Source organism: Lithobates pipiens, unplaced genomic scaffold (genome assembly GCF_037356315.1).
Source record: "Lithobates pipiens isolate NorthernLeopardFrog02 unplaced genomic scaffold, aLitPip1_a1.2 Scaffold_19, whole genome shotgun sequence".
Lineage (NCBI taxonomy): Eukaryota > Metazoa > Chordata > Amphibia > Anura > Ranidae > Lithobates > Lithobates pipiens.
The window spans coordinates 190,438,620-190,453,990 of NW_027507764.1; the positions used below are offsets into that span (position 1 = coordinate 190,438,620).

Here is a 15,371-nt window from a genome sequence, read left to right on the forward strand (position 1 = left end):
CATTGGGAAACTGTTATATATAGTTACATACAGTAGTTACATAGGTTAAAAAAAGACACAAGTCCATCAAGTTCAACCAAAAAATAATAAAAAAATACAATCCCATATACACAAACCTATACACACAGTTGATCCAGTGCAAGGCAAAAAAAAAAACAGGAAAGAATGCTCCAATTTGCTACGGCATAGTTGCCATAGTTATGTGCTGAACTATAGAGTTGGGCCGAACACCTCCCAGTTCAGTTCTAGCTAGAACTCTCAAACATCGCAAAAGTTTGGACCCAAACCACAAACCCTATTAAAGCCTGTGAGATCCAAACTTGAAAAATCAAAAAATGACCATTTTGTATGTTTATATACAAATTATTGGCCATAAAAAGGGTATGGGGGCCCGAGTACTGCCCTGGGAGACATGTTTCAATGCAAACAGTTTTATTAAAACGATCATTTTTACAGGAGCATTGATTTTAATAATGCTTGAAGTCAAACAACAAAAATGAAAAATTCCTTTAAATATAGTGCCTGTAAAGTGGTGCATCTTTACCATGTATATAACCTACTGCAGCAAAACCGACATGTATAAAGTAAAACAAATTACATTTAAATATTTGGGAAAACAATAGCATTTCTGACAAAAATGTTTAAAAAAATGGCTTGGGAGTTTCCCCCAATCCATACCATGCCCTTTGGGTCTGGTGTGGATTTTAAGGGGAACCCCATGCCAACAAAAAAAAAACTTGTAGGATCCCCTCAAAATCCATACTAGACCCTTATCCGAGCATGCAGCCCGGTAGATCCAGAAAGGGGGGTGACAAGTGGCCCCCCTGCTGAACCATACCAGGCCACATGCCCTCAACATGGGGGGGTGCTTTGGGGCGAGGGGCTATGCCCCCCTCCAACGCACCTTGCCCCCATATTGATGGGGACAAAGGCCTCTTCCTAACAACCCTGAGCGGTGGTTGTGGGGGTCTGCAGGCAGGGGTTTATCGGAATCTGGAAGCCTCTTTTAACAAGAGAGCCCCCAGATCCTGGCCCCCTCCCTATGTGAATAAGTAGGAATACATTGTACCCCTACTCATTCACCAAATAAAGTGTCAAAAATAAATAGACATGAGGCAGTTTTTGACAATTCCTAAAAAAAAATAAAAAAATGTCTCCTGATGTACATTCGCCATCAATCACGATGCCCATTGCACTGCTGAACCCGTTTAAAAAAGAAATGCTCTGCCTGCAAAGAAGGCAGCTTTTGAATATTTTTGGGTGTCTGGTGGTGTGACGGGCATAACGATTGACAATGGATCTACATTGGGGGACATTGTTGTTATATTTTTTTAATAAATAAAATTGGCAAAAACTGCCTCCTGTCTTTAATGTATCTCAGGGCCCCCTAACTGCAGACCCCCACAACCACCATGCAGGGTTGTTGGGAAGAGGCCATTGCCCCCATCAACAGAGACCCCCAGCCCAAAGCACTCCCCATGTTGAGGGCATGTGGTCTGGTATAGTTCAGGAGGGGGACGCTCTCTCATCCCCCCTTCCTGTCCTACCAGACTGTATGTTCGGATAAGGGTCTGGTATTCATTTTTGGGGGCCTCGTGCCATTTGACAGCTGATGACTCATCCATTGCTAAGGATGCAGCGGCCGGCTTCCCCGTCCTTAACCACTTCCTGCCCAGCCTATAGCAGAATGAAGGCCGGGTGGTGGCTCAGTTATCCTGGGTTCAGTTATCCTGACTGGGCATCATATGATAACCGTGGGGGTGTGCATGTCAGTCTGACACACCACTACACTGATCTCAGTAAAGAGCCTCTGACGGAGGCTCTTTACCACCTGATCAGCCTTGTCCAATCACGGCTGATCACAATGTAAACAGAAGAGCCGTTGATTGGCTTTTCCTCACTCACGTCTGACAGGGATGCCGCCAAACCACTAGGGATGCCGATAAATGTACCCCAAAAGGTATGCCACCCTGGAACACCAGGGAGATGGCAATCAGTGCTCAGGCAGATGGCAATCAGTGCCCATCAGCAATACCTGCCAGTGCCATCAGTGATGCCCATAAGTGCCATCTATCAGTGCTGCATATCAGTGCCCATCAGTGTCATGTATCAGTGCCCACCAGTGCCACCCATGACTGCCCATCAGTGCCGCCTATCAATGCGCATCAGTGCTGCATATCAGTGCCACACATCAGTGCCGCTATCAGTGCCCATCAGTGCTGCCTATCAGTGCCCATCATCAGTGCCCTTCAGTGCCACCTCATTGGTGCCACCTTATCAGTGCCTATCAGTGCAGCCTTATCAGTGTCCATCAGTGAAGGAGAAAACTTGATTATTTACACAATTTTATAACAGAAACTTTTTTTTCCAAATTTTTGGTCTTTTTTTAATTGTTTAGCAAAAAATAAACTGCAGAAGTGATCAAATACCACTAAAAGAGTACTATTTGTGGGAACAAAAACAATAAAAAATTTGGTTTGGGTACGGTATAGCATGACTGCACAATTGTCATTTAAACAGCGACAGTACTGAAAGCTGAAAATTGGTTTGGCAGGAAGGGGGTAAGTGCCGGGTATTGAAGTGGTTAACAACCACAAGCACAGTGCATTTTGGGGCGCTCAGTGGGCAAACAGTCGATGTTTGGGCCGAACCTTTGCTCGGCTCAAACTGTTCATCTAACTCTACTGATCTATAAAGTATAAAACATTTTCTCTGTACCGTTCTTTGGAGGCTTTCACCAGCATTGGATAGTTATTGCAGTACATGGGTGATGAAGCATTTAGATGGTGTCATAATCAGAATGTTTTTCCAGTGGGAGAGCCAGTATAAAATACATTGGGCAGCAAAATACCCAATTCCGGCTTCCCAAGTCCTTGTAAACCTCTGGCAAATCGTCACTGAAAGTGCGCTGTACATTGTTGGAGAAACTAATCAACCTTACTGACTATGTCGATGATAACATTCATGAATTCAAATAAAGCATCAATAAGAGTGCAAATCAGCTTCCGAGTTTAGCAAGAACACCAAACTGTGTGCTTGCTAGGGATCAGCCGAACACCCCCTGTTCGGTTCGCATCCAGAACATGCGAACAGGCAAAAAATTTGTTCGAACACGCGAACACAGTTAAAGTCTATGGGACACGAACATGAAAAATCAAAAGTGCTAATTTTAAAGGTTAATATGCAAGTTATTGTCATAAAAAGTGTTTGGGGATCCGGGTCCTGCCCCAGGAGACATGTATCGATGCAACATTTTTTTTGGAAGAAGTGATTTTAATAATGCTTAAAGTGAAACAATAGAAGTGAAATATTCCTTTGAATTTTGTACCTGGGGGGTGTCTATAATATGCTCGTAAAGAAGCGCATGTTTATAACAGTCCCAGAGCAAAATAACATTTCTAAAGGAAACAAAGTAATTTAAAAGTACTAGCGCTAGTGCTGGCTATTAATGAATTGTCTCTCCCGACAATACATATAGAAGTCATTGAAAGTCATTGAAAAAAAATGTAAAAAATGCATATGGGGTCCCCCAGAATTCCATTACCAGGCCCTTCAGGTCTGGTATGGATATCAAGGGGAACTCTGCGCCAAATTTTTTTTAAAATGGCGTGGGATTTTCCCCAAAAATCCATACCAAACCCTTCAGGATTTTAGATTTTAAGGGGAACTACGTGCCAAAATTAAAAAAAAATTCCCCCAAAAGTCCCCAGCAGACCCTTATCCAAGCACGCAACCTGGCAGGCTGCCGGGGTTTTCCAGTGACGCGTAAGGGTGACCCTGCCCCCTCTGATGCAACGCAGGATTCCCGTTGCAGCAAAGGGGGCAGGGTCATCCTTCACATCACTGGGAAACCCCGGCATTTCCCCTTGTCAGAGGGAGCGGGGTCACGTGACGGGTGGCCCCGCCCTCAGCTACATAAGACCTGTCAAGCTAGCGCTGCATCATTGGCTGGGTGTCTCCGGTGGAAGCAGGATCCTGTGTGTGTTCCTCGCTGGAGCCGCTAGAGATCATCCATCGCTAGAGATCATCCATCCCTGGAGATCGAGAATTGGATTACATTGCTGGATTAGGAGCATGGATTTATAGGATTACATTGCTGGATTCTCCTTTTTGTTTTTTATTTTTTTATTTATTTTTAATAAAGGTCTTATCCCAAGCCATCTCTCGTGTGTTTTTTTAACATTTAGACACTTTCTTTTTGTGTATTGGTAGGGGTACAATGTACCCCTTACCAATTTGCATGGGGGGTGGGATCTGGGGGTCCCCTTTGTTAAAGGGAGCTTCCAGATTCCAAAAAGTCCCCTGCCCGAAGACCCCCACAACCACCGGGCAAGGGTTATGGGGATGAGGCCCTTATCCCCATCAACATGGGGACATCCTCCCCATGTTGAGGGCATGTGGCCTGGTATGGTTCAGGAGGGGGGGGGGGCGCGCTCTCTCTTTTTGCGGCCTGCCAGGTTGCATGCTTGGATAAGGGTCTGGTGTGGATTTTTTTTTTTTTGTGGAGTTCCCCTTAAAATCCATACCAGACGGTCTGGTATGGATTTTTGGGGGGAACCCCATGCCATTTTTTTTCAAAGACTTTAAATTACTTTTTTTCTTTAGAAATGTCATTTTTCTCTGGGACAGTTCTAAACACGGGAAACATGCGCTACTTTACAGGCATACTATAGACACCCCCAGGTATGAAATTGAAAGAAATATTTCACGTTTATTGTTTCACTTTAAGCATTATTAAAATCACTGCTTCTGAAAAAAACTGACATTTTTAAAACTTTTTATTGTATTGATACATGTCCCCTGGGGCAGGACCCGGGTCCCCAAACACTTTTTATGACTATAACTTGCATATTAACCTTTAAAATTAGATTTCTCCCATAAACTTTTAAAGGGTGATCCGCCGGTTTTCGAATTTTCCCGCGAACACCCCAAATTGTTCGCCGTTCGGCAAAGGGGCGAACAACCAATGTTCAACTCGAACAGATAGCCCATCCCTAGTACTTGCTAGTTCATGGAAAGATAGATGTATGATTGCTATGAAACATGGCGTTGACCTTTGGATATTTCATGACATTTTGCCTTCTTGTAAAAAAAAAAGAATCATTCAAGGTTTCTAAAGACAAAAACTAATTTAACAGATTATCAAGCTACAGTATACTGCTGAACTTTAAGAAGCTTTCATCAATCAGGCAGAAAATCTTAGAACCAAAGGCAAAACATTTTTTACATTTTGGACCGAGTAAGGTTTATTTTTGTCAATGAAATAGAGTTAGCCAGATTGTTGGCAACATCACTAACCGCTTCCCGCGCGCCAATGTACATCGACAGAATGGCATGGGTGCACAAAAGGGCATACCCATACGTCCCTTCGTAATCCCGGTGCTAGCGGGAACACACACTTGATGTCTGCTGGTTTCCAGCGATTGTGACAAGGAGAGGCAGAACAGGCATTTCCCTGTTCTTCCTAGTGAGATGGCATGGATCTACTGCTCCCTGTCATCGGTAGCAGTGATCTCTGTCATGTCCTAGGTAGCCCATCCCCCCCACAGTTAGAACATGCTCAGAGAACACAGTTTACCCCTTGATCGCCCCCTAGTGTTTAATCCCTTCCCTGTTACTGACATTTACACAGTATCAGTGTGAACATAAAAACACTTCTTAGCCACCTTCCCCAGTACTACTGAACTGATTGTTACCATCACAAAGCAGCCATACCTGCTGCAGGCTTGACAGATAGACAGATAAAAATATTAATACTTTTGTTTAGCATTGTCTTTTATTCTTGTAGGAGCTGCTACTCCTACACCACAGACCAAATAAAAAAAAGAAAACATTTACTTCAACAAGCAAAGAACATACTGATTTAGCAATTGTGTGACACTTTCATTCATTCACTTTGTGTTCAAGTCATATTTGGAGTGACATGTGGAAAAACCTGATACAAAATGCTGTGCTTGTTTTTATGTAAAAAAAATCAAAAATAAAAAAGATAAAATTGGAGTAGAAAATTGTGAAGGCTCCCATTTATCCAGTGAATAGAATATCTGGTGGTTGCAAGTCATGTTCAGCTGGACTTGTTCTGCAACTAAGACATTTCTTAGTTACCAAGCCACTTCTTTAGTTCCTAGAGTTTCAGGAAGATACCCCATCATGTATATTCACAGCTCAGGACATCTTAATCACCATGGACTATGTAAATGTTATTGTCAAAGAGCAGGATGGGAGGTGTGAAAGTGGTGGTGCCATTCTGTCTATACAAATCCCGATTGTTAGCATTAGGAAGCATCAGGAAGCCTACATAGGTCTCTTTCAATGAAGTAGCAAAGCAGGTAAAACATTGGTGGACTGGATTTAAACAGGTTCCCGACCAGCTCACGTAGATATACTGTGGTACAATGGCTCTACTGGGCGAAACCCCGTAACTTTTCCTTTAGAAGCCGCCAGAGGGCATGCGCCACCTGCACGGGGGGGATCAATGCACGTGGCCTGCAGCCGTGATCGCCGCTGGCCAATACGTGATCACATACACGAGAGCCAGCAAATCCCCATTATGTCAGGGGAGAGGAGACATATTGTTTGTTCCTACTAAGTAGGAACAATAATATGTCTCCTCCCCCAGTCATTCCTATCCACATAACCCCTTGATCTCACCCTAGTGTTAACCCCTTCCCTGCCAGTGACATTTACACAATAATTAGTGCATACACATAGACCTGATCACTGTATATGCAAGTAAGGGGGGGGGGGAATTTTTTGGGACTTTAAATGAGGCCTGGATACATGCCTCCATCCCTGTAATTTGATATGTATAGAAAGGGAGGTTTGGGACTAATGATCACTGTATATATATATCAATGGTCCTAAAAAGTTTTTTTTTCTTCAAAATTGTCACTCTTTTTTGTTTATGATCAAATACCACCAAAAGAAAGCTCTATTTGTGGGGAAAAAAAGGACGTAAATTTAGTTTGGGTACAGCATTGCAATGCCGCGCAAATGTTAGATAAATCAACGCAGTGCCAAATTGTAAAATTGCTCTGGTCAGGAAGGGGGTAAAATCTTCCGGGGTTGAAGTGGTTAAGAAGCTCTCTCATCTCTAATTACAAGCTGTTGAAAACACAAAATATATAAGTTAACAGTTACTGCTGACCGATCTAACTTGAGATGGAAAGTAACTATGTTGTCAAGTACTTGGCATTCTCAAAAACTATAGATCTGTTTATAATACTACATCTTACAGCATATAAAGGATAAAACATCCTAGACATAACAGTCCAGGGGAATTAGGTTCCCGCACCAGAATAAAAAACATAATTTTGTGCATTTGTTGATGAGGTTACTGCATTTCCTAATTACCGTATATACTCGAGTATAAGCCGAGATTTTCAGCCTCTTTTTTGAGGCTGAAAGTGCCCCCCTCGGCTTATACTCGAGTCATCGCCGTCTGACTGCTCGATCAGCGTATCGAGCAGACAGACGGCGGACATACTACAATTTGAAAGCCGCGCCTCCTTCTCCGCCTCCGCCTGTGATAGGCGGAACACTGAATTTCCCAGCAGCCTGTGTTCCGCCTATCACGGACATCGTCTCATCCTCGTCCGTAGTACGAGGATGAGACGATATCGGTGATAGGCGGAACACAGGCTGCTGGGAAATTCAGTGTTCCGCCTATCACAGGCGGAGGCGGAGGTGGGGCTTTTGAATTTTAGAATGGCCGCCGAGGCGATCCTGGCAAGGCACGGGACGGAGGCAAGGCAAGGCACGGCACGGGACGGGACGGAGGCAAGGCACGACACGACACGGGACGGAGGCAAGGAGGCAAGGCACGGCACGGGACGGAGGCAAGGAGGCAAGGCACGGCACGGGACGGAGGCAAGGAGGCAAGGCACGGGACGGAGGCTGGGGACACAGGTAGGCTGGACACACACACACACACACACACACACACACACACACACACACACGGATGGATGGATGGAGACACACACACACAGGGATGGATGGATGGATGGAGACACACACACACAGGGATGGATGGATGGATGGAGACACACACACACAGGGATGGATGGATGGATGGAGACACACACACACACAGGGATGGATGGATGGAGACACACACACACAGGGATGGATGGATGGATGGATGGACACACACACACACACACAGGGATGGATGGATGGATGGACACACACACACACAGGGATGGATGGATGGATGGACACACACACAGGGATGGATGGATGGATGGACACACACACACACAGGGATGGACGGACACACAGGGACGGACACACACACAGGGATGGACAGGCATGTCTCACCCTCGGCTTATACACGAGTCAATAAGTTTGCCAGTTTTTTTGGGGGTAAATTGGGGGCCTCGGCTTATATTCGGGTCGGCCTATACTCGAGTATATACGGTATAATGTTTTATGCTAGCTGACTATTTCGTCTATACGTATGCTTTATTGCTTTGAAATATAATATATACCGATATATATATATATATATATATATATATTTGTTGAAAAGTTATTTAATGCACTATAGTTACATCCAATATCATACAACAGCTATTAAAAATTCTATTTTCTTTTGTGAATATTTCACAAGGTGATGAAGAACAAAAGCAAAGACTTTCTTTTAAGCTACTAATTTCTTTCATCTCCTGTCACAACACTGTTCAGATCTGAGTTGTTATACTTGGATATGATTATGGAAACTTGGATTGATAGTCTGCAAGGCTACTGATGTTAATAAAGAATAAATAAAGCTTTATAGGAATAAAACATTTGCTTCTGTGCATGAGTTGACTTGTTTATCCAACTATAATATGATTGGCGCAGGATGCGCCTTTCAGTCCATTTACTCGTCACTGCATCTAATAAGTATTACAGGCAGAATACGGAAATCGAATGTCATTTGTAGTCTTTCCAAAATTATTTAGCATTAAGTATTGCAAATGTGCTTTTTCTTTCTTGGCTATGGCCTCAAATAATATTTCTATAAAGTATAATGTTTTTGATCTTATTTTTATTCAAAACTTGTCTCAACATTTTTTAACGGTTTATATAAAATATTTCACAATAAAACCTTCTGAAGCTGAACTCTGGGCACACTAAAACATTGATAGCTGTGTAACATAACAAGATTGGTATGTATTTTGTGAAACAGCTGCAGCATTACTTGGATGCAATGTCAGCTTTCCATGCCTAATCGACTATTTGCTCCCAATATCCATGCTCACTGACCAATCCTTCCCAATGGACATAATATTTAAAGATGAGACTCTAAAAGGTACCAGTAATTGAAATAGTACAGTATTAACAAAAACATATTTAAAACATTTATACAAATATATATTTTTTCCTGTTCACTTTAAAACATTAATACAATCACATTTCATAAGACTGCATGTCATTACAGAGCTGTTTTTTCATTCAGAGGGGCAAACTATAGTAAATGTAATAGCCATGCACAATCTGCTTCGCAGGATGAAGGCACAGAATCTGATTCTTCTATGTCATCCCCAGTAACACTCTTGGAGACATACACCATAGCATAATACACCCCATTCACTTGGAACATAAGAGGAGCTATAAAGATGGTGGATACTCTATGGAATACTCTAATTTTAAACAATGGCCTGATTCACTTGAACAGTTTAATTTCCAATTCTACACAGAGAAGCACAGGTGAAACATTTTCAACAGATGGCGGGCATACACACGCATATGCTACACAGGCACACACCAATTCTGTTATTTTAAATCCTCCAAACTCGGTTCCAAGATCTGGTCACACTACATCTATTGATGCATTTAACTCTAGAGCAAAATCTCACCATTCACTGACTGACAATTTACACCATGTTTTAGTCCCTAGTAAGAAAAAGGTTCCCAGAAGGACGGAAGTATGGATGCTTATGTAATCTGGTCACCCAAGACTCTTTCCCTCCACTCCTGAAGATTTTTTTATCTGGGAAACATGCTAAGAAGTGATCTCATCCCTCTACAAGTATTGGCTGTAAAATGTGAGAGATATGTGAATATTTAATATTAAAAAGTGGATATAACTTTCTTGAGCTTATCAGAGGGTTTTGAGACAATAAGATTTTATTGTGTATTGTCTCACTTTATAAGATACACCTGTTCAATTGCTCGGTAGCACAAATTGCTAATCTGTCAATCACAAGGCAGCAACTCAATGCATTTAGGCATCTAGACATGATAAAGCTGAAGTTCAAACCAAGCATCAAAATGGGGAGGAAAGGGAATTTAAGTGACTTTGAATGTGGCATGGTTGTTGGTGCCAGACAGGCTGGTTTGAGTATTTCAAAAATTGCTGATCTACTGGGATTTTCACATACAACCATCTCTAGAGTTTTTAGATGTGTGGACAAAAATGTCTTGTTGATGTTAGAAGGCCAAAGGAGAATGGGCAGACTGGTTCAAGATGATAGAAAGGCAACAGTAACTTAAAAAAATACTTTTTGCACCAGGTTTTGCATTCTCCAGTTTTAGTAAATCAAACCCTATGATTCCAAAATCATTTTTTTTTCTTTCTATAAAAAACCTAAAATTGCATTCTTGTTGCCAAAAGGAATTTTCATTTTTGGACCGGAGCATAATAAAAATATTTACAAACCATTAAACAGTTATTTAAATACATTTAAGATTTGTTGTTCTTCATGTATGTTCTACTCTAAATGGTGTTTCTCTGATGTCTCTGCTTATCTTCCTGCTGATGCGTATATATTTTAATGTTTGTTACTTTCTGTGCCAATAAAGTCTGAATACATTTTTGAGTTTGGTATACATTATATAATGTATGTGACACTATAGTTGTTATATTGAATTAAGGATGATTATAGCAGTGAAATATTACTATGACATCTTAACATCTTGATAACAGGTATCATCATGTTGATATAATTTAGTCTCTATCAAAGTTGAATGAGGCTTTTCTTTATGACCCCCTGCAGTGCTCTCCAGTATATAGGATTCTATGGTGATACTGTTTTTAAATTAGGTGTAACTATACTACGTGCATGCAAAATGTATGTTTATTTGTCAGATATAATTATTTTTCAAATAAGTTCCCAGAACATGGAGTCTTTTCGTCTAAAGCATTTTTTTTGGTGGATAAATGAAGTGACAAGTGGTGATGCTATTCTTTATTTAATATATACTATGAGCGCAGCTGTTCCTTTTAAAGTGAAGTGAACCACTTTGAAAATGTGAAAAGGAAAGAAAAGTATGACGCTAACTCACATTCTAAATAAATTAATACACAAAAAAAATCATTGACATAAGTAATTAAATCACATTGGAAAGATCCTGTAAATATAAAGTTCATAAGAATGCAATATACAAAAATGATGCAGTAATTAAAAATTCCAAAAGAGTCTTCAAATAAATCCAGTCACGTGATACCAAAGGATGGTATGATAAATCCTTTCAATTATGCTCCACCACAAATACAGAGTGAGAAATGCAAACTCACCAGAACTTCTAAATAAATACGCATGATAACAATTGTATAATCTTTCCACCATCAATGTATATGAAAGCGCTGGCTCCTTAACCACAACAGTGTCTCTTTGTAATGGTCAGATATTATAATATATATATATAATACAATTGTTATAAGGCGTATTTATTTTGAAGTTCTGGTGAGTTCGCATTTCTCACACTATTGGGGTTATTTACGAAGGGTAAATCCACTTTGCACTGCAAGTGCACTTTCAAGTGCAATCACTCTAAATCTAAGGGGTAGATCTGAAATGAGTGGAAGCTCTGTTGATTTTACCATCCAATCATGTGCAAGCTAAAATGCATTTTTTTTTTATTTTCCTTGCATATCCCCCTCAGATCTACAGTGACTTTACTTCCAAGTGCCCGTTAAGTACCCTTTCAAGTGCACTTGCAGTGCAAAGTGAATTTGCCTTTAGTAAATAACCCCCTATATCTGTGGTGGAGCACACATGCAAGGATTTATCATATCTGCACTTTCCTTTGGTATCACAGTGATTGCATTTGTTTAAAGACTCTTTTGGAATTTTTGATTACCGTTTAATTTTTGTATTTTGCATTTTTATTAACTTTATAATTACAGGACCTCTCCAATGTGATTTTATTACTTATGTCAATGATTTTGAGTATTCATTTATTTAGAATGCAAGTTAGTGCCATACTTTTCTTTTCTTTTCACATTGTTTTTGGTATCCAAATCAGTGAACCATGCAAGATGTAAAGCATTTGAGACACCCAAATCATTTTAGTGAAGTCTTGCTCTTGTCTCACATATTAGATAATGTGCTTCAGATTTAGAGATAAGAAGTCTTGTGGCTTAGTAGCTATCTCTATATCTAGATATTTTATAGTGTGAGTGATTTTGATGGGTTGAACAAAGTTCAGAACCCACGTTGGTGTAGTATCTAATGGAAGCAAGACTGATTTATCCAAGTTAATACTCCATTTTAAAAATGTACCAATTCTTTCTATGAGCTGTATCATGAATTTCAAAGGTATCCTCATATCTCCAAGAAAACGTTTCATTAATGTAGCGAGTAACTTTACAAACTCTATTTTGAGTCATTTCATCTCAACAGTCTCCCTAATTGTCACAGCTAATGATTCCATTTCCATGTCAAAGAGCAGGGTTGTCATTCATGTTGAGCAATCCTGCTCAATTAGAGTGGTTCCAACAGGAAGCCAATTCATAATGTGTCTGGATTTCTGGGAGCATTAGAAAAGTTTTATCCATCCCATATAGTTGGGTTCCTAACCAAATCTCTCCAGTGCAGCCCATAGGTAGTTCCATTTGATGCTGTCAAAAATCTTGGTGGTATCAAGGGAGAGCACAACTCTATCACCCTTACAAAGAATATACAGGTTCAGATAATATAATATAATATGTCTAATATTGATAGGTGTTGATCTATTTAGTATAAATCCAGACTGGTCTGGACAAAAAAAAAATTGTAATAATTTTCAGGAGCTGATTAGCCAAGATTTTAGCTAGGACCTTTATAATGGTAGTGAGAAAGCCTGGATAAGCATTATCACTATGCAACTTGGAGATAATCCCTTTTTTCACAGAGGGAGTAAACTCCAACATGATGGGTGCATCCGGAGAGTTATGTCCTGATCTACACTAGGAATTACTCTTTCTAGGTCTACCAAAAAGTTCACCTGACTGTCCCCATGTACAAAAGTGATATCCAATTATAAACAAGAACATTCGTTTTTAAATTATGAATATCAATAAGAATGTTTGCATTGAACTGCTCTCTTTTATGCGTTTACCTAAAAAGCATGTTGAAATGACAATGCTTTTCCTTTAACCCCTTCCCGCCGAGCGTACGCAGATCTGCGTACTCGGCTTCCGGGGGGTATACCGGGATGATGCCCACACCTACAGGCATCATCCCGGTACCGTTTTCTTCAGCAGGCGATTGGCTTTCCAGCCATAACAACCGATGCGGCTAAAAGCCGCTCGGCTGTTATGCCGGAGGAGCGGGAGGGGACGTCCCCCCCTCCCGCCGCCTCCCGCCGCTGTTACCGGTGCTCCCGTTCGATCGGGAGCACCGATTCAACTTGCACTGCCTCCGGCCGCTGGGGAGGAACTGGAACGAAGCCGTAATCGGCTTCGTTCCAGTCTCCTCATAGTAAACATGGAAGCGACGTCATGACGTCACTTCCCGTTTACTCGGCTGCCAATGGCGCCGGTTTTTAAAAAATATCCGGTATTCAGAATCGCCGTTTTCGGCGATCTGAATACACTGAAGTGTAAAGGAGGGGTGGGGGGTCTTTTAGACCCCCGATCCCTCCATAAAGAGTACCTGTCACCGCCTATTACTGTCACAAGGGATGTTTACATTCCTTGTGACAGCAATAAAAGTGATCAAAAATTATTATTTTTTTTTTTTATTTAATCATTTTAAAATAAATAAAATAAATAAAATAAATAAAAAAATAAAAAAACATTTTTTAAAGCGCCCGCCGTCCCCGCGAGCTCGCAAAGCAAAGAAAACGCATACGGAAGTCGCGCCCGCGTATGTAAACGGTGTTCAAATCACACATGTGAGGTATCGCCGCGATCGTCAGAGCGAGAGCAATAATTCTAGCACTAGACCTCCTCTGTAACGCTAACCTGGTAACCGTAAAAAATGTTTAAAGCGTCGCCTATTGAGATTTTTAGGTACCGTACTTTGTCGTCAATCCACAAGTGCGCGCAATTATAAAGTGTGACATGTTTGGTATCTATTTACTCGGCGTAACATTATCTTTCACATTATGCAAAAAAAATGGGATAATTTTACTGTTTTTTTTTTTTTTAATTCATGAAAGTGTCCCTTTTCCCAAAAAGTTGCATTTAAAACACCGCTGCGCAAATACCGTGTGACATAAAATATTGCAATAATCGCCGTTTTATTCTCTAGAGTCTCTGTTAAAAAAATATATATAATGTTTGGGGGTTCCAAGTAATTTTCTAGTAGAAAATATGGATTTTAACTTGTAAACACCAAATTCCAAAAATAGGCTTAGTCATGAAAGGGTTAAGATAACCACATACCTGAGACACATTGTACTTGCACTCTGCACATAGCCAGGCAAACACATAAAGTAAAATGATAATCACTATCTCACCTCCAAAAAAATATTGACTGCCAGTGCGGAACTGAAGAGGACTATTTGTTTTTACAGACGATGCTTCATCCCCATCGATAGTTAACATGGCAGAGTTCTCCTCGGCTGTAAATCTTACTTCATGCCACTGTCCATCATTAAGGGCAGAACCTGCAAATAAGAAATAAATCATATTGGTTGAAATTCATAAAAATTGTATATACTGTCTGTGGAGACTAATGCACAGAATAAGTGTTACACGCTGCAGCTCAAGTGATCTGGAACTGAAGTGTCAGAGATGGATGGAAATTGCTGGCATACAAAGTCATTCTTTTTTAAAGGGTCCATTCAAAAAGAATAACTGCTATAAGAAAGATATCATATGCTGTGTGATTATAGATGTTTATATACAGTATCTCATAAAAGTGAGTACACACCTCACATTTTTGTAAATATTTTATATCTTTTCAGGTGAAAACACTGAAGAAATTACACTTTGCTACAATGTAAAGTAGTGAGTGTACAGCTTGTATAACAGTGCACATTTTCTGTCCCCTGAAAATAACCCAACACACAGCCATTAATGTCTAAATCGCAACAAAAGTGAGTACACCCCTAAGTAAAAATGTCCAAATTGGGCCCAAAGTGTCAATATTTTTTGTGGCCACCATTATTTTCCAGCACTGCTTTAACCCTCTTGGGCATGGAGTTCACCAGAGCTTCACAGGTTGCCACTG

At 40.7% G+C, this 15,371-nt stretch overlaps 1 protein-coding gene across 1 annotated transcript in view; it reads right to left on the bottom strand.

Annotated features, from left to right (window-relative positions):
• The window catches only part of CNTNAP2 (contactin associated protein 2), a 2,388,168-nt gene that overhangs the window by 1,096,838 nt on the left and 1,275,959 nt on the right, over positions 1-15,371 (bottom strand). Inside the window, exon 9 of the mRNA XM_077491601.1 lies at positions 14,656-14,805. Within this exon, the coding sequence (XP_077347727.1) occupies positions 14,656-14,805 (150 nt within the window). The remainder of the gene's footprint in view (positions 1-14,655; positions 14,806-15,371) is intronic.